Consider the following 27,976-nt stretch of genomic DNA (forward strand, 5'->3'; position numbering starts at 1 on the left):
TGGGCGCTGCCTCGGTGCAAATCTTTAATTGCAAGGGAGTAGGGGGAAGAGGGAGATCGAGTGTCTCAAGCAACCCAAGCGCGGGTCTCCAGGCGGCAAGGCCCCCTTTGATCAGGAAAATCCAATTATTTGTGTATATACATTTCCCACATAGTGATTACTTCATTAATTGTCCCGCCTTTATCTCCTCCCTTCCCATCCCCCCTAATAATCAGTTCTTTTATCCAGACCAACAAACACACCATAGGAGCTTTGTGGATTCAAAGGATTTGCTTTCGCTTCTGAAAGAGCCGCTATTCTTTGATGATTGGGTAGCGGCAAACTTCAAAGCCATAAATCTTCCCTCTGACTGGCTGGCGGCCCAGCAAAGTCCTTATCAAATTCTTGGAGGTGATCCTGAAGCGCTCAGACCGCGCGCGGGGCGAGCGAGCGGGGTGCGGCGAGGGGCGCGGGCAGGGAGGGCTCCAGCGCGCAGGGCGGGCGCCGGGAAGGGACGCTAGGCGGCCCTTCGTCCTCGCCCTCGGGTCTCCATGCCTCAGCAGCGCCCTGCTCCGCAGCCAGCGGCCCGCAAGCCGTAGCCATGGCCGCCGTGGCCGTCCTCCGGAACGACTCGCTGCAGGCCTTCCTCCAGGTCAGGGCTGGGCTTGGAGGCGGGCGAGGGAAAGGCGGGAAGGGTCTTGTCTGGATCTTTCCTGGTACTCTGTGCCTCCTGAATTTCAAAGAGAATCCCGCTACGTGGGTGTCAATGAAGTGAGACCTAGGGGTGCCCGTACCAACTTCACACCCAACCTTGGTGTCAAGAGTGTGGCCTCTGGGGGGAGGGATGCGCGTTTGCGGGGGTTGTTTGGAGGTGCGCCTCTGGCTGAGAACCGGCCCCAGCTCACCGCGCTGGGCCCTCCTGGGGCGGGCGGAGGAGGAGCGCGAGAGTAGAGTGGAAATGAGAGCTTAAAAGATGGGAGGGAAGGTAGATGAGCAGCCGGGCTGTGGGTGTTTCCAGACCCTTTCCGACCGCGGAGTCGGGAGTGGCCCGTCGGATCTCTCTCCCCTCCTACTTTGTGCCTGCTTCCTCTGAGACTGGATAGCAACTCTGCACCAAGTAGTTTAACAGGAAGCGCTCGCGCTTTCTGCCTCCAGGTAGCGAGGGCACCAAAAGTTTCCCCTAACTGGTGGGTGCGTGCGCAGGGTGCGGCGGCCAGGGGAGGGACAGCCGGGACAGGGGAGGGGCGGCGGTATTACAGCCGGCGTGCGGGAGGCGGGCCAACCCGGAGACCGCGCTTGGAGCGCTTAACCTTTTGTCTCTTCTCCGCCCTCCCCTGCCGCCGCCTATGCAGGACCGCACCCCCAGCGCCTCCCCGGACCTGGGCAAGCATTCGCCCCTGGCGCTGCTAGCCGCCACCTGTAGCCGTATCGGCCAGCCGGGCGCCACGGCGCCCCCGGATTTCCTGCAGGTGTCCTACGACCCCGCGCTGGGCTCGCCCTCCAGGCTCTTTCACCCGTGGACCGCTGACATGCCGGCGCACTCTCCCGGCGCGCTGCCGCCCCCGCACCCCAGCCTGGGGCTGACACCACAGAAATCGCACCTGCAGCCGTCCTTCGGGGCGGCGCACGAGCTGCCGCTTACACCCCCTGCCGACCCCTCGTACCCCTACGAGTTCTCGCCGGTCAAGATGCTGCCCTCGAGCATGGCGGCGCTGCCCGCCAGCTGCGCGCCCGCCTACGTGCCCTACGCGGCCCAGGCCGCGCTGCCCCCCGGCTACTCCAACTTGCTGCCCCCGCCGCCGCCGCCACCGCCGCCCACGTGCCGCCAGCTGTCCCCCAACTCGGCCCCTGACGACCTCCCGTGGTGGAGTATCCCGCAGGCCGGCAGCGGTCCGGGAACCTCGGGGGTTCCAGGGGGCAGCCTTTCTGGCCCCTGCGCCGGGGGCCCCCACGCGCCGCGCTTCCCCGCTTCGGCGGCCGCCGCTGCAGCTGCCGCTGCCGCGCTGCAGCGGGGCCTGGTGTTGGGCCCGTCGGACTTCGCGCAGTACCAGAGCCAAATCGCTGCGCTGCTGCAAACCAAGGCCCCCCTGGCGGCCACGGCCAGGAGGTGCCGCCGCTGCCGCTGCCCCAACTGCCAAGCGGCGGGCGGCGCCCCGGAGGCAGAGCCGGGCAAGAAGAAGCAGCACGTGTGCCACGTGCCGGGCTGCGGCAAGGTGTACGGCAAGACGTCGCACCTGAAGGCGCACCTGCGCTGGCACACGGGCGAGCGGCCCTTTGTGTGCAACTGGCTCTTCTGCGGTAAAAGCTTCACGCGCTCGGACGAGCTGCAGCGGCACCTGCGGACTCACACGGGCGAGAAGCGTTTCGCCTGCCCCGAGTGCGGCAAGCGCTTCATGCGCAGCGACCACCTCGCCAAGCACGTCAAGACGCACCAGAATAAGAAGCTCAAAGTTGCTGAGGCCGGAGTAAAGCGGGAGGACCCGCGGGACCTGTAAGCCCATCTAGGGGCTACTCGAGATCTCTCCTGCCTCGGGCTCCCTACCCAGCACCTCTTCGGGGAGGTTGGGCGAGGGGAGGGGGGCGCCTGTGGGCAGCCGGCCAAGGGGAGACCTAACAGAGGCACTTGCCTCTTCCTGCTTGCCTTCCTCCCAGAGCGACGCCAGGCCTCCAACTCCCTGGCCGGCCTGTGGACAGGACCCTGTATCCGGGAGGAGCAGGGGTGGTAGAGTTGAGAGCTCGGCGCCAGGAAAAAGAGGCTCTGAACCATTTCCCCCCAATCTGGGAGACCTGCATTTAGGGGGATCCACCCTGGGCTGACCTTTGTGTACAGCAGACGCTACTGAAATCAAAACGGAAGGACCTAGAGAGATTTGAAATAGTGCTCGAGTTTTTTGCTAGGACTGGGCCGGGCTCTGTACAGGTTATTTAATAGCTTTCTTAATAATTATAATAACATTAATTAAAATGTTACTTTTGCCCTCAGCTCCATGCAGAGCTACAGCATGAATTGTCTCTGTAAAGCAATCAACAGTTGCAGCGTGAAAATAAATACGTTAACTCCGGGGTCACCTCGGCAAGACCCCGCTGAGCCGGTCTCACTTGATCTTTTCTTCTTCCGGGAGGCTTTACAAAGCGGTCAGGTTTCGCCAGGAATTTGAAGGCTGCTGTGGGCTGCCTATGTCCGAGGCTTCTTTAGTTTGGAAGGTTCTGGGCACGTAAGTTGGGCGCAAAGATGCGGAAAGTAGGAGGGCAGGGTCAGTTTTGTGGTTAAGAGGTTAGGGTAGGATTTTCCCATCACACCTTGAGTTTCTCGCGCGGCCTTAGGACTTGACCGGAGGCTGTCGGGCTTCTTTTAAAAGTTGCTACCTGCTGTACATATAGTACGCGATCTTTTTATCTGGTGAATTGCCTGTGTCTTTCTGGTTGTTGGTACTCTCAGAGTTCACAGGTAAACTGGGCTTCCTCCTGGCAGCCGGCCATGCTGCGGTCTGCAGAAGTGCTAGTAACTCAAGGATCTGTTCAAGATGAGATTCTGGACAGTTACAGAGTAACTGGGGGCCTTTTTCAGGTGGGTTTTTGCCCCGGAAAGAATCGCCTCTCCTGTATTTCAGCCCCGTCATGATACACAACCTTGTCTTGCTTGTTCTCTTCTTAATTCTTTTGCTGTGGAAATCATACCAGTATTGTTTCACAATAGCCACTTTGGGATTTCTCCCTAGGCCTGGAAGTTTAGCTCCCTTTTGTGTCTTGGGACTTTATTCTTTCGATCACTGCAGTAGACTAAGATTTTTCTCAGGAAGGAGCCGGGAATACTCATCTCTAGGTTTTTCACCGGTCTCTAAAATGTGAAATTTTAAATGTGAAGTTTACAACTGTTTGAGTTTTTAACCTGAAACTGAAACCTCAATTTCTGACTTAGAACTAGGAAAGAACAAAAATCGTTCTTAGTTTTGCCAGTGTTAAATTGACTGGCATCATTAATGCCAAATTTCCATGGAACTACATAGTTTTTTTCATGGTAGTAGAGGTGTATATAAATTGATAGGATTTCAGTTAACACACTGTGTTACCTTGCCTTTTGTTTAAAGTCAAACTTAGGGGTAAGTTCTTGAAAAGCAGGAGGGTTGTACTCCAAGACCTGAGGTATCACGTAAAACTCAACCAGCAACATAATTGAGGTGAAAATTACTTTTACACTCCTAAGAAATAGCATTTTTTTACTTTGTAATTTGGGACAAAGTAATAACTACTAAAATCATTATGGGAATTGGTCTTAGAACCAGTTACTCTCATTAGAGATTTGGGAATTATTCAGTGACAGACTGGAATTCTTTACCTGGGAAGGGCAGTTTGAGCTGCCTAAATTCTCAAGGCTATGACAGTTTACAAGTGATAGTGATAAAGATGCTGCCCAGTAACACTAATATATATCTAATGTGTGATCTTAATCTACATCAAGATTCTTGAGAATCATTTCTAGGAAGAATTACAGAAACTGTCACACCTGAACCATGCCCTGGGATTGACTTCAGAGCCCGAAAGGTTTTTTGGCAGATGGTAGGAAAAGAGGAATCCTTGTTAGAGAGTGAAAACACCAAGGGCTTCCTTTAGGCTTGAAATGATTCTTTTGATGTGAAAGAGAATACCCTTGGTAAAGAAATACAACTGACAATACTGTAGTGAATTTACTAGCTTATTGACAGCTATGATTGTTTAGCATTCAAACAGATGAAGTGTTGAAGATAAAGTTTCCTTATAACTTTAACTTTGTCATTAAGAAAAAAAAGGTAAAATTATGAAATTTAGTGTCTAAACAGATAAGGTGTTGAAGACAGTTTTCTTATGACTTTGTGATGGTGAAGAGAAAGGTAAAATATATGGAATTTATATAAAAATACAATATTTATAATTTAAGTAGAATGAAGTCATCTGATGACAGATCACTTTCTTATGTTTTTACTTAATTGAACCTGCAAATTTTAAAAGCTTGGTAAAAGTACAGGCTCTAGATCAAAGGTACAGCTGAAAGACTGTTCCTCCTATCAGTGCAAATCTATTTCAATTACTTTAGAAAAAAATTCTATGCCATTATTCAAGTAGAAGCCAGGAAGTCACAATAATGTGATATTATTATGCAAGTGTAGGAAAGCATTTCCTGTTTATACTGAAAAATAAGCTGATAAATGCTCAGAAATACAAATTGGGCAGTGAAGAAATGTATCAGCTTATGTAAGCTGTTAAAATGTGAACTGCTGCTGCATGCTTCATTTGTTTCATTGAACTGCAACCTACTATGGTATTAACCACTTAGGACTTCCAAAAATTATTTTTAAAATGCAAGAAATATGCATAAATTATGTAAATTAAGCACACTTAGCAGAAATTTTAATGAAATTCAAATTTAAAAGTTCAGAAGCAAATTACTGTTAATGTAAACTAAACTTTATTTTTTATGTGGAACTTAGCCATCATCCAAAAAGAGTTTGAATCCAGGTGAATCCACCAACTGGATTCAAGGCTTTACTTAAAGACCCCAGAACCCAATTCAACTGAGTTTTAAAAACCAATTGAAGAAACTATGTTAATGATGGCTTCAAGTGTCAATAGACATTTTTTAAGCAACTGTTTTAGTGGCATGCAAATATAATGACATTTCTATTATGTATATAATATAAAGATATTTCAGAAAATTCTAAAATAAGTGTGACGTGATTAAGTTTAACACAGCTGATAAATGAACCATTTGACTGAAAACGTGAGAACATGGAGAAACTGAGTCATCACTAATTTAGGTAATTTGGAGTGACATGTTTCTGAACTTGTTAACAACTTGATAGTTTTGTGCTTTTCTCGAGGAATAATTGTGCAAATTTACCTTTAGCTGACCACTAACTTGGAATAGTTTTGGCGATGAAAGTAAATTATGTTAAAATACAACTGCATTATTCACCATTGTATTAGTCTTTTCACTGTGTTGTATATGTTGCTTTATTTTCCTTTAACCTAATAACACCTATTTGAAAAATTAATATTGATGAGATTGCTTCTGGCAGAAACCTATGTCAAACAGTATTTGTAGAAAAGGCAGTTTTTCACCGCAATTTCTATTCTAATACTTGTAGGCTTTAGGTATTCAGTTTAAAGCAGCATCTTTCCCATTTGTTTTGGGTCTACTGTGAGAGTTTCACAGAATGTCACTAAAGCAGTCGCTTGCCTACATTAACACCTACTAAGTTGTTCAGAGCTCAAAAATTGCGAACTACTTTTATTTGTGTTAGCTCACCATGTTAAATAATGACTAGTTGTATAAACTAACACTATCTTACTAGAAAATCGTCGATTGAGGAATCAGATTCAAACCTTAAGCTTTGTTTTATGGTAAATGTAATTATGCTTTGCTAATGTACCAAATTAAGGGCCACTCAAAGCAAGTCATACTAATGTGTAATGGGGAACTTAAAAGAGTATGATGAGACCAAGGGCAGCTCTGAAATGAAAACATGTGCCAAAATAGTGTAATAAACTAGGAATGGATAAGGAAAACAGCTGATAGAAAGGTGAATGTTGCTAATGAGACATAGATTTAGATTAATACACCGAAATGACAGGTTACATTATTGGGCCACTCTAATGGTAACCTCATTCATGTAGCATTCAATATATGTGTAAACAGTGAATTTTTCTCTGGTGTTCAGACTCAGCACATTTTTGCATAAAGATCCTTGTGTTAATTGCTCCTCGATTGTTTTTAAAGAGTCTGCATTGTTCAGATTAATTTATGGACACTGTAAAATAACTTATATAATGGTCCTTTCTATAATGAATAAGTGATATTGTTCAGCAAAGAGGTAATCAAACAGTTATGGACAATCTTAAACTTTTTAAAAATAGTTTCAGAGTTTCACTGTTAACAATTTTTTATCAACTGAGGATTTGCATGTGATAATTGATATAGTATTCATTTTCATGCTGACATTTTGATGACTTCCCTTTCTAGACTTTATATACTTCTCCTTCCATGTCTTTAGTAATTATGCTGAAGCATAATCCCCAACAGGGTATTTGACACTTAATTCATAATTCAACCCATGCGTGTGAACTGCAGTCGTTTCTGCCCAACACATAATAAACTATATTAACTAATATATTTTGATTGTCTACCTAATACCAAAATTCAATTCAGGGGAAACAAATCAAGTTCCTAGTTGGATACAGATCTTCCTTGACTTATAATGAGGTTACCTCCCTATAAACTCATCATGAGTTGAAAATCTCATAAATTGAAATTGTGTTTAATACACCTAACCTAGCTTAGCTTAGGCTACCTTAAACATGCTCAGAGTACTTACAACGGGGCAAAATCATCTAGCACAAAGGCTATTTTATAATAAGGTGTCGATTGTCTCATGCAGTTTATTCAATCCTGTACTGAAGTGAGCAGCAGAATGGTTGTATAGGTACAGGATGATTGTGTTTTGTTTACTCTGGTGATTGTCTGGCTCTCTGGTAACCGTGGTTCACTGCCTGGCCCAGCATCACAGGAATATCCTACAGCATAGTGCTAGTCCAGGAAAAGATCAAAATCTGAAGTTTGGTATCTGCTGAATGTGTATCACTTTCACATCATCAGAAAATCAAAATATTAGTGTCAAGCTATCATAAGTTGGGAATGTCTGTATATGAAAAATCTGCAGGGTTTCAGTTCTCAAGAAGTTGTTTCAGCATGATGAATATTTGGTCTGCCCACTGTAACATGAAAGTTTGTTTTATAGCAGAACTATTTTTTTCATTATTCGCCAAAACAATAACATCAAAAATATACTAAAATTTTCTGAGGTCTAAGGCTATATCTAGATGTCACCTGATTTTTTAATACAAGGTTAAAAAATAAGTGTATTAAAATATTTTAATACAAAATTTAAAAAGGTTAAACTGTTCAGTTGCATGGTTGCTTTCTAATGATTTTGTGTTTAGCATAATCTGAAACATGGGGGAGAAACATCCAGCCCTCAGCTTAATTTCAGTCAATTCACAAGGCAAGTAGCAAAGGTAAATCCTCATTTATGCTTACAGTTGGGAAAATGTGTCTTAATTTGAAAAGTGTTCAGTAGCAATTTCCTAGAAACTCTGTGTAAGGTACCGTGAAAGCTTATTTCTCTTATTTCTGCCTTTGCAAGTTTTATTCTTATATTCTGTATGTCTCTGCTTGTGGTTGCCACATATCTTTGATATATCTGTGTCCATCTCTAGCATGGAAACTCATTTTGTGTCATATGTCTTTCTTCCTTTTCTTGGTGTATTTATGCCTATTATTTTATTTTGTTCTCTATTATGCAGGACGTGACAGGATTCTAAACTCTGGTTATTTAAAACCTATTGTCTTTTTAATAGACATTTGTATTCCTTGGTCTAAATTTTACATGTGAGTGAGTGAAATTTAGAGTTCTATTTATAGATTCAAATCATGTTTTATTTTTGCAGTATATGACTGCTGTTTACTGTGGATTTGTGAACATCATTTTACTTCCAATTGTGGTGGAAAAGTATTTTCATCACAATTAAGAGTAAAATTGTAAAATATGGTAGAGGATTATGGTTTGAGTTAATACCCAGTTGGATAAATTTTAATTAGTAAAAAGCATTAAAAAGACAATTACCTAAATTTATAAACACAGCTCTTTATTTATTGAGCTAAGGACCTATAAGCATTTAGCTGTTTTTATTCCTTGTTAGTGTTCTTATATTTAATGCAGACTTCATTTTCTCTCAAAGTCTTTATTCTCCTCTGTTTGATCCTTGATGAAGTTCATGTCATCTCTCCATAGTACCACAGACAACTGCCAAGAAAAGTCATTGTCGTGACAGATTTTATACTGAGTCTGGGTTTGGAGTAGAAGGTTGCTGAGTTTTCTAAGGAGAAAGTACTCCCTTCGAGAGCTGTTATTCAGGCTTGTGAATAGCAGGCCCGCCCGTCCTGAGCAGCTAGGAGCTGGAAGCTGGGTGCGGGGCTGCAGCTGCCCCCTTGCTTCTGTAGCATGGAGATCTTGAAGTGGGGGAAAGGGAAGCAGATCAGAGGGAATAACAGGACCATGGGGTATAACAGACATTTGGAAGATCCTGTTTAGATAGGACATTTCTAAAGGGGTGGAAATAGGGTCACTGTGTAGAAGCTGAAGGAAAAGGCTTGATCACTTTCTCAGTTGGGAATGGACCCCTGGAAAGTGCCTTCCTTACCCCAGGTTGGTTCTTCTCTTTAATGGTTTCTTCTTTTTAAACCTAAGCTGAGTATGAGTAGGCAGTCAGGGAGATGAGGACCTCAGCAAGTTGAACTTGGAGGATCTTTACAGGCTCTTCTCAAGCTGAAATGCTTCAAATCTAAAATCTGTAAACCAAAAAATCCAAATACATTTTATTAAGGCTGCTAAAGATACAACAGTAGTATGGGTATTCCTGGCATTCTGGCAACTGCTGTCAGAAATCCAGGTTTTGAAAATATATAGTTAAAGGCATTGAAGAGGAGCAAAGTAATTTGGGGTAAATCAGTTAGCCTCTCTGCAGAATATTAGCAGAATGTATTCACATGTTCTTAAGGCGGGCTTTTGAAGATAACATTTCTGGGGGTGTCAATCTTCATAAATGCTGTATCATGATGCCCATCGCCAAGTCCTGTTTGTATGTATAGAAATTTCATAGTACAGTGACAGAACTGAAAAGTAAAAGCAACTTTTCAATAATTATGTTACTATAACTATTTAGATTTACAAGCTTTGACCTAGCTAACTTTAAAGACATCATTGCGTTGAAGTCAGTTATGTTGATATATATAATTAAGAATATGAGCCGCATAATTAATTCATTATTTGTTATTTATAATACTAGATGCAGAAAACTCAGGCAAAACAAATTCAAAACATGTATACATAACTAAATTCAATTCACCTTTTATTTGATGACTAAGGTTCACTGAGGATTCAAAGATGAACACAATCCTTCAAAGAGCTCACAATCATAAAGGAGATAAGACATGTACACAGATGAATGTCATACAAGGCCTAAGTAAAAAGCAACTAATGAACCTACTACAACACAAAGGAAAGAGAAATTACTGCAGGCAAAACAATATTAAATTATTTTATGCCTTAAATATTTCTGCTTTCACAAACAGTCCACAAACTCCACCTGCAGCATTCGGAAATCATTTCGATTTTTACATAGAGCTGAGAGTTCATTCAAGACAGTGTGGTCCCCAGACCAGCAGCATTGGCATCACTTGGGAACTTGTTAGAAATGCAGATTCTTGGGTCCAGTTCCAAGTTAACTTGGAACTGTTAAATCAGAAACTCTGGGGAAAGGACCCAGCAAAATGTGTTTTAATAAGTCCTGCAGGTGATTCCAATGCACGCTAAACTTTGAGAACCACTAGTTTAGAAGATTGTACCTTTAATAATGCATAAGATTAATCTGTGGAAATAAGCAAATTCAAGCCTACCACTTACAAGCTATTCTGGGGAAATAGAGAATGGACAGGCCACTTGGCTGAAATCCCTCACCCAATCGAGAGACTCAACTGACAATCTTCTAACTCCTGATGAAAAGACAGCAATAGTCTTAATTGTAGAGTGATTCTTCTGTGCATGGTATACAATTATGTAGACAATTGTCCTTTTATCATAGTATTTGAATACACACAGAAGATTTACATTTTTGAATCACCAACCATATTCCATATGTTAGTGGAATTTTCCCCTACATGTGGGATAATGACTTTTAACAACATCTGTTTCCTTCAAAGGAATACTCAGCTAAATGAGCAGTTTGATTTTCTAGTGTCATTGGATGATTAATAACTAATTATCATAGGGCATGTATAAACTATACCACTATGAGTGGAAATACAGGTACACTCCATGCTACAGAAATGCAAAGATGGCATTTCTAAAACACAAGCACAGTTGCTTCAAGCCTTTGTTTTGCTAAAAAAAAAAAAAAAAAGCCTTTTTAAAGCAAATGCAGAGCCCTAGGGCTTCTCAGTGGAGGCCAAAATTTAGGAAGTTGTAGATATTTATCTAAACCCAGAGTCTTCAATTCCTCTGACTTCTCTGCTATCCTCAGCCCATCTTCTCCTTCTCCACCAAATCTTTCTTGGCTCATCTCAGGTCTGTTTCTCAAACCAAAGCATGATTTTGTAACATTTCTTTGAAAAACATTTTATTTCTGACCTTTGGAATTATAGAAATATGTTATGAATTATAAGTTCCAGGGATGCTTGTAACATAAATGAGAGTAGCCTCAAAGTTTTTTCTCTGAGCCTCTTTCTCTTGAGCCTCTTTCTCTGCCTCCAAACCTGAACTGTCCATCATTGATTTGGGGTACTGTAGGAGAACACTTAGTGAATGACAACAAAAAGCTAGGTTGATGCTGACTGTGGCATGGTCCCAAGGAGTTCCCCAGAACCTTGAAAGATCAAGGGTGCACTCTGTGACCAGATAAATCCCCCCAACCAGTACTTAGAGAGAGAGAATTTAACACGTTGGAGTTGGAGGAGAACTTTAAAATCATCCAGTTTGACCTTCTCATTTATCAGAGGAGACAGCTGAGGGCATGTCTGATCAAATGGAGCAGCAGTTATCTATGATACATTAATGAGTAAGGACACTCAATGGAAACCCAGCAGCCTAGAAAAGGAGGACAGAGTTAAGGATCATAAAGAGTGGGAGAAGACTCAGGGACGACACCAGGATCTCTCTCTACCCTGAGCTGTTTGGGCAGAGGTAGGGTGGTAGCTGTCGGAGGCTGCTAACTGGCTCCCTTTGCCCTTCCCAGTATCCTGAGTCTCCTGCCTTCTCTGAGACAATCTCAACTTCCCAGTGCCTTAGCAGTCATCCCCTTGCATCTTTCTGACTATTGTTATCAAAATCTAAGCTCATATAGAAGGTTGTGCTAAGTGACTATTCAAAGGAAATAAAAAGAAAAAAACTAGAAGGGTAGGGAGTCGAGGAAGCCAGAGCTGAGGAGAAAACAAGAGCCTGTCTGATGGAAAAGAGCTGATAGTGATGTGTGTCATGTGTTGGACTGAGGGACTGATTATATGGAAAGACCATAGCTCAGGAGGAACAGGGATCTTGTCTTAATCAGCTGCTCCATCATGTCCGTCTCTTTGTGACCCCGTGGACTGCAGCACGCCAGGATTCCCTGTCCTTCACCAACTCCCAGAGTTGGTGCAAACTCATGTCCATTGAGTCAGTGATGCCATCCAACCATCTCATCCTCTGTCGTCCTCTTCTCCTCCTGCCTTCAGTCTTTCTCAGCATCAGGGTCTTTTCCAATGAGTCATGTCTTCACATCAGGCAGCCAAAGTTTTGGAGCTTCAGCTTCAGCATCAGTCCTTCCAATGAGTATTCAGGGTTGATTTCCTTTAGGATTGACTGGTTTGATCTCCTTACTGCCCAAGGGACTCTCAAGAGTCCTCTCCAACACCACAGGAATACAGACGGACCATACCTCAGAAGGAACAGGCATGGCAGTCCTAAGAGGCTAGATCCAGAGCATTTGGCAACAGTCTTGGCAAAGATTCCTCTGTATTCATTATCTTTTGTTGCATAACAAATACCACAGTCTGAAAGGCTTGAAACAAAACACAGTATCTCACAGGTTCTGGGCACCAGGAGTCTAGGCAGAGCTTAGTTGTAGCCTCTGCTTAGGGTCTCTCGTAAGACTGCAGTCAAGGTGTTGGCCAGGACCGGGGCCTCTTCTGAAGGCTGGCCCAGTGAATGACACACTGCCAGACTTAAGTGACTATTGGCAGGACTCAGTTCTCTGTGGGGTGTGGGACTGAGGGCCTCGGTTCTTTGTTGGCTATGTTCTGGAGATGACCCGTGGTTTCTTGATACCTGAGTCCGTCCAACATGGCCACTTCCTTCATCAAAACATGCAAGCTGGGAAGGCGATTTTTAAAAAAGTATGCTAGGAAGATGGGAGTACATCTTTTGTAATCTCCACATAGAAGTACAGCCTATCAACATTCTATTCACTTGAAGGCTACTCAAGAGAAAGGGGTTATATAAGGATTTGAATACCAGGAGGTGGGAATCACTAGAAAGCATTTTAGAGGAGGACTATCATATCCTGTGACACAGCTTGTCAAAAATAAAAAAAATAATGGAGTCACATATATAGACCATTAAGGTTTGGACAAAGAGTTTCTCAGCATCAGCTATGACGCCTGCTCACTGGTGAAAGATTGCTAATTATCCCCCAGCATGCATTGTTCCTTTCTTCCTTATAGCAGTAGCCCAGGTTTTAGCCCAGGTTTCAGGGAGGCATATGACTCTCTATCTAGAGATGACATATCACAGCCTCCCTGTAGTCAGGTGTAGCCACATGACTAAGTTCCTGCCAATGGAATGTGAGGCTGAGTGATATATACCACTCTCAGTAACATCCTCAAAAGAAAGCTGCATGCCCTCCCCTTCCTCTTTACCCCTTTTCTGAGGCTGGAATGTATATAATGGTGGTGGGCTTCCAGGTCAGTCATGTAGATAAGGGCAACATCTTAAAAGACCTTAGAAAAATAAAAAACAGAAGGAATAGGAGTCCCAAGACCATTACTTGAAGCAGAACAGCCCAACTTTCCTGGGCTGCCTGCCTGCTAGACTTCTAAGAGAGAAATAAACCATCTTGTTTAAGCCATTGTTATTTGCTGTCTGTTACAGTAACTAAACCATAACCAGTATCCTGACGGATCATACGGTGCTTCCAGAGGCAGGCATTAGCAGTGCTCCTGCTGAGTCTACCTGTGGCAGTTGTGAATTACATCGCTTTAAAAAATGTCACATGGTGTCACCTTACCAGCTCCTCCTAGCCTATGTCTGCTGGAGTCCTCAAAATGAGTTCTCACCCCCAAAATGGTATTCCCTTAGGCTGTTGCTATGGAAAACTCCATCACTGCTTTCCAGTTTTGCCCATGCTTGGGTACCCAGAGGACTTTAGTCATTCAATGATTCATTTATTCCACTATTTATAGGGCTTTTCTCATGTGGCAGTCACATGAGCCTAGGGACAGAGCAGTGAACAGGATGGATAAGCTTTTTCCTCTTAGGAGACTGATACAGTAAACAAACCAACAAGATAATTCAGGGAGTCACAAACAACAACTTGAAATTCGTCTTCATTTACCCTACAAGATCACACAGGGAGACAAAGCTGCAGCCTCAGTGCGGGATAGCTCATAGTCTCCAACCTGAAGAATGGTCCCCAGTCATCCTTGTCTCATATCTGCCTCAGACTAAACGAGACACATTATTTCTACCTGCTTCCCTTTGGTAAGAGTTAGTCCCGTGAACACGCCTGTATGCATGAGGGGTGGAAAATATAGAGATGTACATAGCTATTTATTAAACACTAACAATGTTTCACCAACATACTCATAAAAATCCAAATAAAAAACAGAGCAGAAAATAAAAGGGCCACTTTATCCTTTCCCTTCATAGATAACCACTGTTAACATTTTGGTTCTTTCATTCAATCAGCACATCTTTATTGATCTCCTGCACTGTCCCCGGCCCTGACCTTGATGCTAAATATGCCAGAGGTTCCTGATCTCATGTGGCTTCCAGCTTGAGTGTGTGTGTGTCTCCTTCTGGGTTTGGAAACTGCCTATACCCACACCTAGCTATATAATTTCAGGCAATCTACTTAATTCCCCAAGACTTGGTTTCCTCATTTGCAAAATAGGTATAATGATAGTACCTCATTTATAGGGTTGTTGGGCATGCATGCATGCTCAGTCGTGTCTGACTCTGCAACCCCTTGTGCTGTAGCCCACCAGGCTCCTTTGTCCTTGTAATTTTCCAGGCAAGAATACTAGAATGGGTTGCCATTTCCTTCTCCAGGGGATCTCACCAACCCTGGGATTGAACCTGTTTCCTGCATTGGCAGGTAGATTCTTTTTCACTAGTGCCACCTGGTAAACTCTATAGGGTTGTTGAGGCAGGGGGATTAAATTTGATAATATAAGTTAAATAAGAATAAAAAATCTGTTACTGTTGTTTTATATATAATGTTTGCTTTTCTATAAACAGGATTATATCACTTAAATGCAACTATGGTCTACTTCTTGAACCCTTTAGATATTTCTTCTTCCATTTCAAAGTATAGAACATGAAATTCATTATTTTAACTGCTTTATGGAATTCTGTTGTTTGTATTTATCCTAATATATTTGGCCGAGAGATTCATGGACATGGGGGTCCATGAATGGGCACTGTATGCCAAGTTCTTTCTGTACCTTTATTTCCCCCTGGACAGTGGATACAGAACTTAGTTACAGTCTGAAAAGATTCATAATCCACAAACAGGACCGTGATTGAAACAGGCCAGTCCTTGACTTGATCATGTAAGTTCGCCTCTTTGCTCCAGTCCTTCTATCTGTGGGTTAAGCTCAGTCAGGAAAGAATTTGCCTACAATGTGGGAGACCTGGGTTCAATCCCTGGGTCGGGAAGATCTCCTGGAGAAGGAATGGCAACCCACTCCAGTATTCTTGCCTGGAGAATCCCATGGACAGAGGAGCCTGGTGGGCTACAGTCCAAGGGGTCGTAAGAGTCGGACACGATTTAACAACTAAACCACCACCACCTCTTTCTCTTAGAAATGGGAAAGCTTTCTAGAAAACAGACAAAAACAGAAACACAGAGACTGAAAACCAACAGTTTTACTACGTTTAAACTTAACGATTTCATTTTACTTCCAGCTCCTCACTGGAGCAGGGCTAATGGCCGGCTTCTATTCTTGAGTTTAAACAATCCCAGGTACCTTCCCAGCTCAGGGTTTAGAAACCAGAGTTTCTGTACTGTTTATTCATAAGGTCTGTTTGTTTTCCTCTGTAAATTGTGTCCTCATTTATATTTTCCTCACTTTGATCTTCCCTGAAGGCTCAGATGGTAAAGCGTCTACCTACAATGCGGGAGACCTGGGTTCAATCCCTGGGTCGGGAAGATCTCCTGGAGTAGGAAATGGCAACCCACTCCAGTATTCTTGCCTGGAGAATCCCATGGACAGAGAAACCTGGTTAGGCTACAGTCCATGGGGTCGCAAAGAGTTAGACACGACTGAGCGACTTCACTCCACTTTGTATCCATCTAAAGTACCACTACTGAGAAGATACATATGCTTCGTTGAACCCTACAATTTAATGCCACTCTCTATACAGTCTAAATTTGTGATTGAAAATATTCTCTTTGAATACTAATGATTTTAATATTAAACTGCCTCAGATACAGTCTTTAAGGGGAAAAATACAACTGTCTATTGTGATTTAGGATTTCAGTTCTGAGATCCACACAGCGATTGCTCAGGTGTCTCAGTGTCTTTCGCGGGCACAGACTCGTCACGGAAGTTCCCTGCAGTCTGAAGACTTGTGGACCACAGAGACGAGTCTTCAAGTCTTAGGTCCTTTAAAGGCCTATTATCTATTGGTCTGAAATGGTTCATGAGGCACCATCTTACATATTCCTGAGGCCTTCAAAAAAATGTTTAAAGTCACACTGTTGGCTTCCTCTATGCTCTGAGACACTGTTTTCCTGATTGCACCCTTGATTTGACCTTTACACTGACCTTTACACTCTGAGGATGCTTTGCTGCTTGAAAAGACTGACTGGAGCTCTTTATACTTCCTCTAAATGTTGCTGCAAAATTAAACATAGCTATATTTTGTCATCAGTAAGTAAAAGAAACCAGTGGACACTTCCAGCATTCTTTCAGGAAATCTCCTTAGCCAGATCCACTAGTTCATTTGCTATATCTTCTATTTCTCATGTTAATCACAGGTGACGATGTTGCTAAACCTTTTGCTACAACTTAGCCGGGTCATCTTTTTTCCACCTTCCAATAACAATTTCCTCCTCATCTCTCTAGCTTTCACTGATAATCTTCTCAAGGTTCATCCAGATTTCACTAACAAACCTCTCAAGACCTTGAGAGACTGAATATACAAACAGATAAGGGCCAAATAATACATAAAAATTCTTACCCACAATCTGTAGCAGGCAGCCTAGGAAACTAACCTATTATCTATAGTAACCAGCCCAGAGAAACAATGGCAACTCACTCCAGTACTCTTGCCTGGAAACTCCCATGGTCGGAGGAGCCTGGTAGGCTGCAGTCCATGGGGTCACGAAGAGTCAGACAAGACTGAGCGACTTCACTTTCACTTTTCACTTTCATGCATTGGAGAAGGAAATGGCAACCCACTCCATTGTTCTTGCCTGGAGAATCCCAAGGACGAGGAGCCTGGTGGGCTGCTGTCTACGGGGTCGCACAGAGTCAGACATGATTGAAGTGACTTAGCAGCAGCAGCAACCAGCCCAGAAATCCAGCCTGCTATAAGACAAACTATAGAAAAGTAGATAGCTATCTCTTGCAACATTTGGCCCAAAATGACCAGGACTTGATTACTAACTTCAGCTTCCCTAATTTTTATCCCTGCTTCCAATTTAGGACCAACCAGTGAAAGCCAAATGTTCATCCTAACCAATCACATAGGATTTCCCACTTCTAGTTAGTCTGTGCACAGTATCTCCATGCCAACAGCCTCCAACCAGGGCATATTTGAAGTTTTCCCCTTTTGTCCACTACAAAACTGCCCCACTCCTCTGCCTGCCTTTGACTGTTTGCCAAAATGCAAATGGTGGTGGCTGACTCCCTTCAAGTTTTGAATAAATAGCCTTTGCTTGTTCTCATTTTATTGGTTTTCCTTTGTTTCCAAAGCTTTTTCCAGCTTTCCAGTCAAAAGCCAGTGGGTTGTGGTTTTGGGGTTTGTTATGGGAGAATCCCACTTTCAGGTACCAAACTCTATTCTCATTATCTACTGCTGTGTAAAAACCACCCCAAAACTTAATGGCATAAAACAACAGTTGTCTTACTATGATCACAGATTCAGTGGGTCAGGAATTCAGACAGGGTAAATAAGGATGGCTTGGCTCTGATGCACAACATCTGGGGCCTCACCTGGGAAACTTCAATAGTTGGGGGTGGGACCCACCTAGAGGCTGCCTCACTCACCATCATGATGACCCCTGGTACTTGAAGATCGGGCTCAGCTGAGGCTGGCAGTCAATTGGCTGGGCTCTTCACAGCTCTTCACAGCCATTGGCTGGGCTCTGTGAGGGCTTGTCCTGAGAGGCTCAGCCAGGCAGTGAGTGAGAGAGAAAGAGGTGGAAGCTGCAAGCCTTTTCTGACCTGCTTGGGAAGTCACGTGTGCTGGTTCAGGTGAGTCACTAAGTCTAACCTAGATTCAAGGGGAGGGAATTAAACTCATCTCTTAATGAGAGGGTGACAAAATCCCTCTGCACAAGGACGCACAGAGTAGGAGATAACTTTTGTAGGCATTTTTGGTAACTGATTTGCCGCCCCAGGCCACCCTCTTCTTCCTTTCAAAAAGAATTTGGAGACACGCAATTAGAATATGGATTGGCGAGCATGGAAACAAAACACAGGAAGTTGGTTGATGTCAAGTGATAATCTCATACAGGTACTGATTTATTCATCCCATACATCTTTTTAAAGTGTTAACGATGGGTTCCACACTGGAGACATAAGGAGATATGAGGTGAGCAAAATTGACACACCTCTTATTCTCATGAAGCTTAAGTCCAGTGGGAGAAGCAGCCATTTAAAAATAATCCCACAGGTAGATAACCACAGGTATTGTAGGCTCTTAAATGTTATGTAGCAATGGCCTGGGAGATGCACAGCACAGGAGCTTGTTAGATTTCCCTGCTCGGGGGGAAGGAGGAATATTTAAGCTAATAACTCAAACATGAGGAAGAAAAAGTCAAGTAACTAGGGTGTTGCAGAGCATGTTATATGGACCATTAGTGATAGAGAAATACATTATTATTATCATTATATATTTATTTTACAGTTTTGCAATTTATGACAGATGATATTGGTTTCCATTTTGTTGGCAGATGAAGTTTCCTTGTAAAATAAAAGTCTTTATGTTTAACAAAGTATCAGTTTAAAGGAAGGTGGTGATTGAAATGCCAGCTTCCCAGGTGGCACTAGTGGTAAGAGATCTGCCTGCAATGCAGGAGACACAGGAGACCCGGGTTCAGTCCCTGGGTCTGGAAGAGCTCCTGAGAAGGAAATGGCAACCCACTCCAGGCAAGTGTTCTTGCCTGGGAAATCCCATGACAGAGGAACCTGGCGTGCTACAGTTGGCATTACCTAAAAAAGGCAAATATCATGTAGGTGATATGTGGATACCTGAAGCTCAGTGTAAAGACTGAAGTAGATGTGTCAAGGGATGGGGTGGGGAGGGGTCATGGTCAGTGAAGGGAGCATTCTGATGCAGAAGCTCTGAGGAAGAAGAGTGGGGGTCCATGAAACAGAAAGGTGCCCAATATGGCTTGAGTGGAAAGCAGGAGGGCATAGTTTACAGTGAGCTGGAGAGGCCTGCAGGCCCCTGAGAGTCAGGGGCTTTTTAGTTCAGAACTGAAATCTCCGAAACTCAACATGAGCAGTTGCACTTTTTTTTCCTTTAAATGCTGTGTCTATGGCAGGATTAGTACAAAATCCTGGCATTTGAATAGTACATTCATAGTAGAAGAAATTTAGATGATACAGATAGCAAGAATATTAACCTGCAGTGTCTGAGAACCAATATTTCCTTTGGAGATAAGTTTGTTCAACAGGTTTAACTGTCCTAGAAGCAATGGAATATCATTGAAGGATTTGGGAAAAGGGAGTAATAAAACCGAGTTTGTGAGATTTAAAAAAAATAATTTTTGTCACTGTAATTCATGCATGAAACTATTGTCTAGAAAAGCTAATAATGATAATAACCAACATTCTACTGTCCAACCCTTCCCTGTCCCGGAGGCAACCACTTTAACTCTTCACTGATTTCATTCTTCTGATCGTTTCCTTCTTATCTCCAAAAAAAAAATGCTTGTATCTGTGTCTCTTGATTTATCAGATTGGGGTCTTATATCAGATATATCATACGGATTTACTCAGATTTCTTCAGCCTTCCCTTCCTCCCAGTCTCTCAGCTCACCTCGCCCAGGCCATCCCAGTGGTCACCACCTGAGTCTGAGCTGTTTCCACCCCAGGAGGCCATCAGGCCACATGCACAGATCTGCTTCCCCAGCGGCTCCTACAGGGGCCAGTGACACAGCCTGCATGTGTGGGAGAGTCAGCTCTCCAGGCAGCAGATTCTGACCAGCAGAAGAGAGAAAGCAAAGGCAGATTGTAGGTACGATTTCTCTACCTTTCTCCCTCTGATGGATTGTTCCAGGCACAGTATTACCAACCAGCCTGCCCAAAGAGCTTCTTTATGACTGAGTGGTCACCAGCTGAGGAACCAGCTATGGGCATTCCTGGCACTCTATGAAGCAGTGGCCAATGCAGTAACTCATCATTCATCAATGCAGTAACTCATTGTACTTGCTGCCAATCCTTCCCTGTCTGTCTTCCTTCTAACTCTCTCAGGGCAGGGGTTGTACCTCCTAATAAAACATTAGCCCTTAAGCTTCACCTTAGGCTCTGTGTTATAGGGAAATCAGGCCAAGACAAATATTGCCAATATTTTCTACTGACTCACAACAATGACTTAACATCATCACTCACATGTCCCACGTTCCTATAGAGAATTCATTGTTCTTAGTTATTTTAGTTCTGCTTCTGACTCTCACTTTGGTGCTTATAACTTTACTTCTTTTTCCAACCACCAGAAAGAGTACCTCTTGTCTCTGATATTTTGCAGGATGAAGATACTGGCATCCCTTCCCTTCTTTGTACTTCTCCTCTTTTCATCTCCCAACTGCTGCATCACACTCTCACATCCTTAAGGTTGATAGCACTTGCATTCTCTTCTGTAATCATGATGGTCTTCTGTTATCTTCCTAAGTGCTGCTTCTACATTTGAAAATCCATGCGTGTATATATTGTGTATGCTGCTGCTGCTGCTAAGTTGCTTCAGTCGTGTCCGACTCTGTGCGACCCCAGAGACGGCAGCCCACCAGGCTCCCCTGTCCCTGGGATTCTCCAGGCAAGAACACTGGAGTGGGTTGCCATTTCCTTCTCCAATGCATGAAAGTGAAAAGTGAAAGTCAAGTCGCTCAGTAGTGTCCGACTCTTTGCGACCCCATGGACTGCAGCCCACCAGGCTCCTCCATCCGTGGGATTCTCCAGGCAAGAGTGCTGGAGTGGGGTGCCATCGCCTTCTCCGATATTGTGTATAGTACTGGTATATATAGTACTGGTATACTATGATGACGATCCATTGAACAATAAGTTTCTTGAAAGTCTGCTATGTCCCAGGTCCTGTTCTCTAGGCTCTGAGGATAACACAGTGAACATAACAGACAGAAATCCTTGCCTTCATGGAGCTTTCATTTCAGTGGGGAGACAAACAATAAACAAGGTAAATATGTAGAATGTATGGTATGGCTGATAATGAAAAGTACTCTAAGGAAAATAAAGCACGGAAGGAGAATAGGAAGAGCCAGCCTGGGAGGCTGAAATTTTAGGTGCTCTGAGCAGGGAGGGCCTCGGGGCCCTTCTCAGTGAGAAGGCAGCCGCCAGCGAGCAAGGGAAGCAAACAAATGACCATCTTGGCAAAAAGAACAACATTCTAGGCAAAGGGGACAGAATGTCCCGTAGCCCTAAGACATGGATGTTCTTATTGTGTTTGCACAAGAGCAAGGAAGCTCATGTGGCTAGAGCAGACTGACCAAGGGGAGACTTAGAGAAAGAAGCGACGGGGAGTAGATGATGGGGGCTGTGTGAGTCACAGCAAGGACTTCAGCTTTTGTCGTAGGAGAGATGGGAACCCTTGAGAGAGTTTTGAGCAATGGAGTGACAGGATCTCAGGAACATTTTAACAGAATCACTCTGGATATTGTGTTGGAAAGAGACTGAAAGAGGCAAGGGAGGAAGTAGGGAAACTAGTCAGGAGATGATTGAAATCATCTAAGCAAGAGGTAACAGAGGCTTGAAGTAGGATGGAAGAAGTGAGGGATAGGAGAAGTGGTCAGACTCAATATATTTTGAAGGTAAAACCAACGCGATTGTTGAATAGTTGGATGTGAAGGGGGGCAAAAAGGGAGCCAAGAAAAGGAGCTGTCATATAAAGAGAAGGGAAGACTATGAAAAGAATAGGTTTGAGGGAAAAGATCAGGGACCCAACGTAGGCAGTTTGAGTTGCTATTTTGGTTCTCTATCACTGCATAACAAGTCACCCCAAAACTTCGTGTCTTAAAACAACAAGAATAATTATCATGTCTGATTATTTCGGCCAGTAATTAGATGGTGTTCAACCAAGCAGTTCTTGTTTAAGGTCTCTCATTGAAATGGTCCCAGTTTTAGAACTGAAAGTCTTGTGTCCTAGAAAGCCCCTCCCAAGGATGCAAAAAGTTCTAGGTTTCAGAATCGTGAGGTGGGGCTAGGGCAACCTCAGATACAGTATATGTCATGTCAAAGACTTTCAAATAAATGGTTGACAGACTGAGTGAATGAAAAGAATGGAAAAAGAAACCTTGTGTTTATTTTACTATTTTAATAGTTTAAATTTGAAGTTACTTTGCCTTCAGTTCAGTTCAGTCGCTTAGTCGTGTCCGACTCTTTGAGACCCCATGAATCGCAGCAGGAAGTTTTATTTTCATTTTCCTCTCTTGACCCAGATGGAAGAAGATTAATATATTTAAGTTTTAAAATTACCAAACCTATGATCACAGTGAGGTAATGTTAAATTGGGAGAATTTTAGGCCCAAGAAAGAATTGCATAAATCTTCTTTACTTAGTTAACTAACACAAATGTTCAATAGCTGTCTTTGTTGTCTGAGCCATAAAGAGGATCCCAGGGAATTATGTCTGAAAATGGAGAGAATAATGATGAGTAAATAATCCTACCAGTTAGGAATGCATTTAGCTAAAAGTAGCAGAATATCTGTGGCCAAAATATAGGGACTGAAAACCAGGCTGTTATTAGAGTCAAATGGATACAATATGAACTAACTGCCCTTAGTCGCTGTCACTGATCTTTCCCCTCACCGCTGATGTTGGCAACCACAATCTGTGGTTCACAATAATGGATCACGCATTGCTGCCTCTTTTCGAGCGATGTAAGTTAAGTGTGAAACGTGTGTGTGTGTGATCATGGCACTGAGGCATTGACAGTCTGTGTTTGACTTGGCCTATGAATTAACTGTTGTGCTTTGAATTAAGATTATAGAGGCCACCTTGAATAATCAGGCTAGATCACCATCCCCAAATTTGGTTCAGTCAGATGTTGATATTGATACACACAGCAAGAGGCTGTGAAAAGATTATTTATATCACTGAGGTCTCTGGGGAGGGCAGGGCAGGGCAGGCCTTTCAAGGAGGTCTAGAATGCTTTGCGAGAGCTGGTACAGAAGACATAATACTGGCTTGAGGTTTTTATTGTGGTGAGGGGAGGGGGTGGGGTTTTTATTGTGGTGAGGGGAGGGGGTGGGGTTTTTATTGTGGTGAGGGGATAGGGGTGGGGTTTTTATTTTGGTGAGGGGATAGGGGTGGGGTGAGGGTTCTCTGTATGGGAAGGGGCCTGTGTGTCTTCAATCTCCTGCCAGAACCAAAGGAGAGAGCACTCGGGCTTTCCTAGCTGCTTGTAGGGCAGAGGGGTAGAGGGAGGATGAGACCTAAAGCTGCTGGTAGTCAAACATCAAAATGGAGTCAATTCCTTATAGCAGAGATGGTGCTAGTTTAAGCTGGTTTCTTGGGGGATATTGCTTTACAATGTTGTGATCTCTGCCATACATCAGCGCAAATCAGTCATAGTCATATATACATGCCCTCCCTCTTGAGACTCATCCCCCCACCCACCTGGCCCACCCCTCTAGGTTGTCACAGAGCACCCTGGGCTCGCTGTGTCACACAGCCACTTCCTGCTAGGTATCTATTTTATACATGATAGTGTATACATATCAATGCTACTTTCTCAATTTCTCCTACCCTCTCCTTGCCCTGTAACTTTTAATGTTGTGAATATTGTGACAATGTTTTTGAAAGTTCTGATCCCAAAGATGGGAACAATTATGATATCACTGGCATTGACCCGGATACCACTGAAACAAGGGGCTAAATGGCTGGGTTCTTTTAATGACAGAAGGAAAGACACATACGACTAGACTAGGGAGGGAAATAGCCAAAGCAGAGCATGCTGTACAATATGCAGAAGGGAGTCTGGGATTGGACAGGGCAGAGGAGGAGATGGGAAAGACATGGAGACTGAAGCCAAGTCTGGGATTAGACAGAGAAATTCCTCTGAATTAATCAAACGGTTCTGTGGTCTCCCAAAGACACCAGTGTTCAGTGGGAAACAGTGAGCAAAGAATTAGTTTGGGCATACCACACGGCCATCACACATTATTATATCATTCCCTCTATGGCTCTGTGGAACTGAGGAGAGTACCATTTACCGATTCATAGGTTGGAACTAAAATGTCCTGTGGGGAAATTTGAGAACAAGTATGCTAGCCTCTCTTATGTTGCTAGGGCCGCAATAACAATGTCCCGTAAACCAGGTGGTTTAAAACAAACAAGCAAAAAATCATTCTTCATGGTTCTGGAGACTAAAAGTCTGAAATCGAGGTGTCAGCAGGACCATGCTGCCTCTGAGGTTCTAGGGACAAGTCTGTTTTATGCCTCACTCCTAATTTCTGGTGGCTCTCGTGACCCTTGGCATTCGTTGGCTTGTAGCTTCATCATTCCATTTTCTGACTGCATCTCCCCATGGCCATCTTCCATCTCTCTCTCTCTCTGTGTATGTATGTGCAAATTTCCTTCTTATAAGAACACCAGTCACAGAGACTTTCCTAGTGGTCCAATGGTTAAAATGCTGAGCTTCTTGTGCAGGGGGAGCAGATTCGATCTTAGATTCCACATGCTGTGCAGTGCAGCCAAAATAAATAATTCTTTAAATAAATAATCTCTTGTAGACAATATTAAAAAGTCTAAAAAATTTTTTGAAAGAACACTAGTCATATTGGATTGAGGACCACCACCCCCAGTATGACCTCTTTTTAACTTGACCCTATTTTCAAATAAGGTCTCAGTCACAGGTCCAGGTGGACATGACTTTCAAGGGGACATTAATCAGCCCAGTCAGCCCCTTACCATGTTGAGTCCATTCTGTCAAATCTTACCTGTGATCATGCTTTCTACACTATACAGAAATGAGTCAAATAATAGCAGTAAAAAAAAAAAAAAGTTTATCCACTCTTAGGTATTTGCATTTAAAAATGGAATTTCAAATCATTTTCTTGATTTCTATGATTTTAATAAAACTGTAGAAAACACAAAACAAATGAGTGTTGCTATCTTGTCCACATAAACACTAGAGTTTGCTCACCTGTCTGTAGATTCAGCAGAGAGTCCAAATGTAAATCTTGGCAAGTCCTATTCAGCTTATAAATACATATAATGTGGACTTGATAATAGTTGCGCTGCGAGTCAGAATGAATTTGCATTTGACTATATCCAGTTTTACCACTATATAAAAGAAAAAATGGATGTCTTAAAGGCCACCAGAAGTTCAGAGAAATATTTCTGGAAAAGCAAACAAGGAGATTAAAAATAACCTACTCCATCATGAGACAGAAGAAAACATGTCATTGTTACTGTTCATTAAAAACAGATAATATCTGTTTAATTAGTACTTTGTATTTATGTTCTCCTTTTAAAATATATTTATAGATCTTAAGACTATACAGTAACATAGCCCATACAATTTAAATATCCAATGTAGAGTTTTTTTAAAAAATAAAGTGCTATATCAAAGGAAAAGAACTATTAAAATATTGTTACATTTCTCTACATATTATTTGTTTAATTAGCCTGCTATTAATCACTTCTAATTGCCATTGGTAACTAGTCTTATTATTATATATTTAAATAATAGCATTTATATTTATATATTGATCTCTAACATTCTGCCTTTGAGAATAATTTAATAAAAATTTCAAATAAAAATTAGAAATAACCCCACTTCCTTAGACTTCATAATTACATTTTCCTATTTGTTTAATGAAATTGAAATGCATACCCAGCTAGAAGAAAAATTTGAATCCAGCAACCATTATTTTAATAGGAGGTAGACAATATTGCAGCCCACTCCAGTGTTCTTGCCTGGAGAATCCCGGGGACGGGGGAGCCTGGTGGGCTGCTGTCTATGGGGTCACACAGAGTCGGACACGACTGAAGCAACTTAGCAGCAGCAGCAGACAATATTTAACATTTTAGAAGATGAGGATTAACTGTAACTGAAATCAATATTTCATGATAGGATTTAATAAAATAGATACTAACTACATTATTTAATAATGTTCACCCAATCTGAAGGAAATCACATAAAAGTTTCATCTGTAGCCTTTATCTAATGCATCTATTAAAAATTAGTAGTCCCAGAAATCATTCCAGTTACACTGTAAAGAATCAGCATTATTAACTTACACTGATTTGCTGTTCAGATTCTTTTCTTTCTAGCTAATGGCATGGCCCTAAGGATGAGTATTAAGAATATCTAAAAAGATTTGCCAATATTAAATACATTTTAAAAGCCATTTTTAGCATCCAGTATTTTTCACCAATCCTCTTTGTTCTCCTGGAGTCCCCCCAAGAATGCTCTGTGACCTTGACAATAGTCCAGGGTGGAGGAGACTAGGTCAAAACCTGTCATCACTTAGACCACCCAACTCCGTGATGTATCACAACTGAAACCATTTCTAAAGTTGGTTTCACTTTAACTGAATATACTTAGAACAGAGGAAGACAGACAGTCCATGTTCAGGAGGACTTGATCCATCACAAAAAGTAACTGCCCTTTGACTTGGTCCAGGAGGCATGTACAGCAGGGCAGTCACTTCTGAGATTTAAGATGGGTAAGGGGTATGCCTTTTTTTTGTAAAGTGAGAGGAGAAGCAGAAACATTTTAGGAAAGAGTCCAGACAGATGTTAAGGATCCAGGAGCCAATTCCCTTAACTGTTTTCCTCTTGAAAGCAACCACAGTTTGAAGACCACTGGTGCAGGAGAGGAGAACAGATGGACATGTGGCTTGTGGCATGATGGTAAGGGCAACACTCAGGACCCCCTTGAGGTTAACCATAATGAATTTAAAATGAAACTAGTCATGTGTTTTCCATTAGCCACAGTCTGCTGGGCTGATACAGGCAGGAAGAAGGTAGAGAACTGGATTTAACCAGGGTTATGGATTTAACCAAGCAAGTAGTTTTGAGAATTCAAAGATGTGATACAGGCAGATAATGAACAACAGAATAAAAAGAAAGAAACTAGACTGTTCAAGAAAGGAAATGTAATCACAATGCACTACTAGACTGTGTAGCAATACATTTTTATGTAGATTTTAGCTCCTGCCTTGTCATACTGCCTAAGACCAGATTCAAGTAAAGGGTAGTGGCAGCTTGGTCTAAAGTGGTAGAAGTGGACCTGGAGAAAAGTACATGGTGTGGAGAGATATTCAAAATGACGTGACTTAACTTGGTTATGGAATAGAAATGGGGAATGAAAAAGAAATATTTGTCCAGGCCTCTTGCTAATGTTGCTTTTTTTTTTTTAAATGGGTGAAATTTGTATATATGTATTTATTTTTGGCTGTACTAGATCTTTGTTACTGCACATGGGCTACTCTCTAATTGCACTGAGAGGTCTTCTCTTGTTGCAGAGCATGGGCTCTGGGCACATGGGCTTCAGAAGCTATGGCAAGCAAGCCCAATAGTTGCAGCATGTGGGCTCAGTAGTTGTGGCACACAGGCTTAGTTGCTCCTTGGCATGTGGTATTTTCCCAGACCAGGGATCAAATTTATGTCCCTTGCACTGACAAGCAGATTCTTAACCACTGGACTACCAAGGAAGTCCCCTTGTTAATGGCTATACTCACTAAGATAGGAAGCACTGAAGTAGGAAAACATTTCTGGAGGAAGATTATTACTATATTTTTA

At 42.8% G+C, this 27,976-nt stretch overlaps 1 protein-coding gene across 1 annotated transcript; it reads left to right on the forward strand.

Annotated features, from left to right (window-relative positions):
* Positions 1-459: 459 nt before the first annotated feature.
* SP5 (Sp5 transcription factor) lies at positions 460-3,067 on the forward strand. Its single transcript, XM_040229314.1, has 2 exons — positions 460-631; positions 1,332-3,067. The coding sequence occupies exons 1-2, from the start codon at positions 581-583 to the stop codon at positions 2,472-2,474; spliced, it is 1,194 nt and encodes a 397-aa protein (XP_040085248.1). The 5' UTR covers positions 460-580; the 3' UTR covers positions 2,475-3,067.
* Positions 3,068-27,976: the final 24,909 nt, after the last annotated feature.

Source organism: Oryx dammah, unplaced genomic scaffold (assembly GCF_014754425.2).
Source record: "Oryx dammah isolate SB20612 unplaced genomic scaffold, SCBI_Odam_1.1 HiC_scaffold_27, whole genome shotgun sequence".
In the NCBI taxonomy this organism is placed as follows: Eukaryota; Metazoa; Chordata; class Mammalia; order Artiodactyla; family Bovidae; genus Oryx; species Oryx dammah.

Excerpts from the sequence above, each read along its gene's own strand:
- SP5 (XM_040229314.1), top strand. The coding sequence starts at position 581 with ATGGCCGCCGTGGCCGTCCTCCGGAACGACTCGCTGCAGGCCTTCCTC. Across the intron at positions 632-1,331 it reads CGCTGCAGGCCTTCCTCCAG|GACCGCACCCCCAGCGCCTC; the intron begins GTCAGGGCTGGG and ends CCGCCTATGCAG.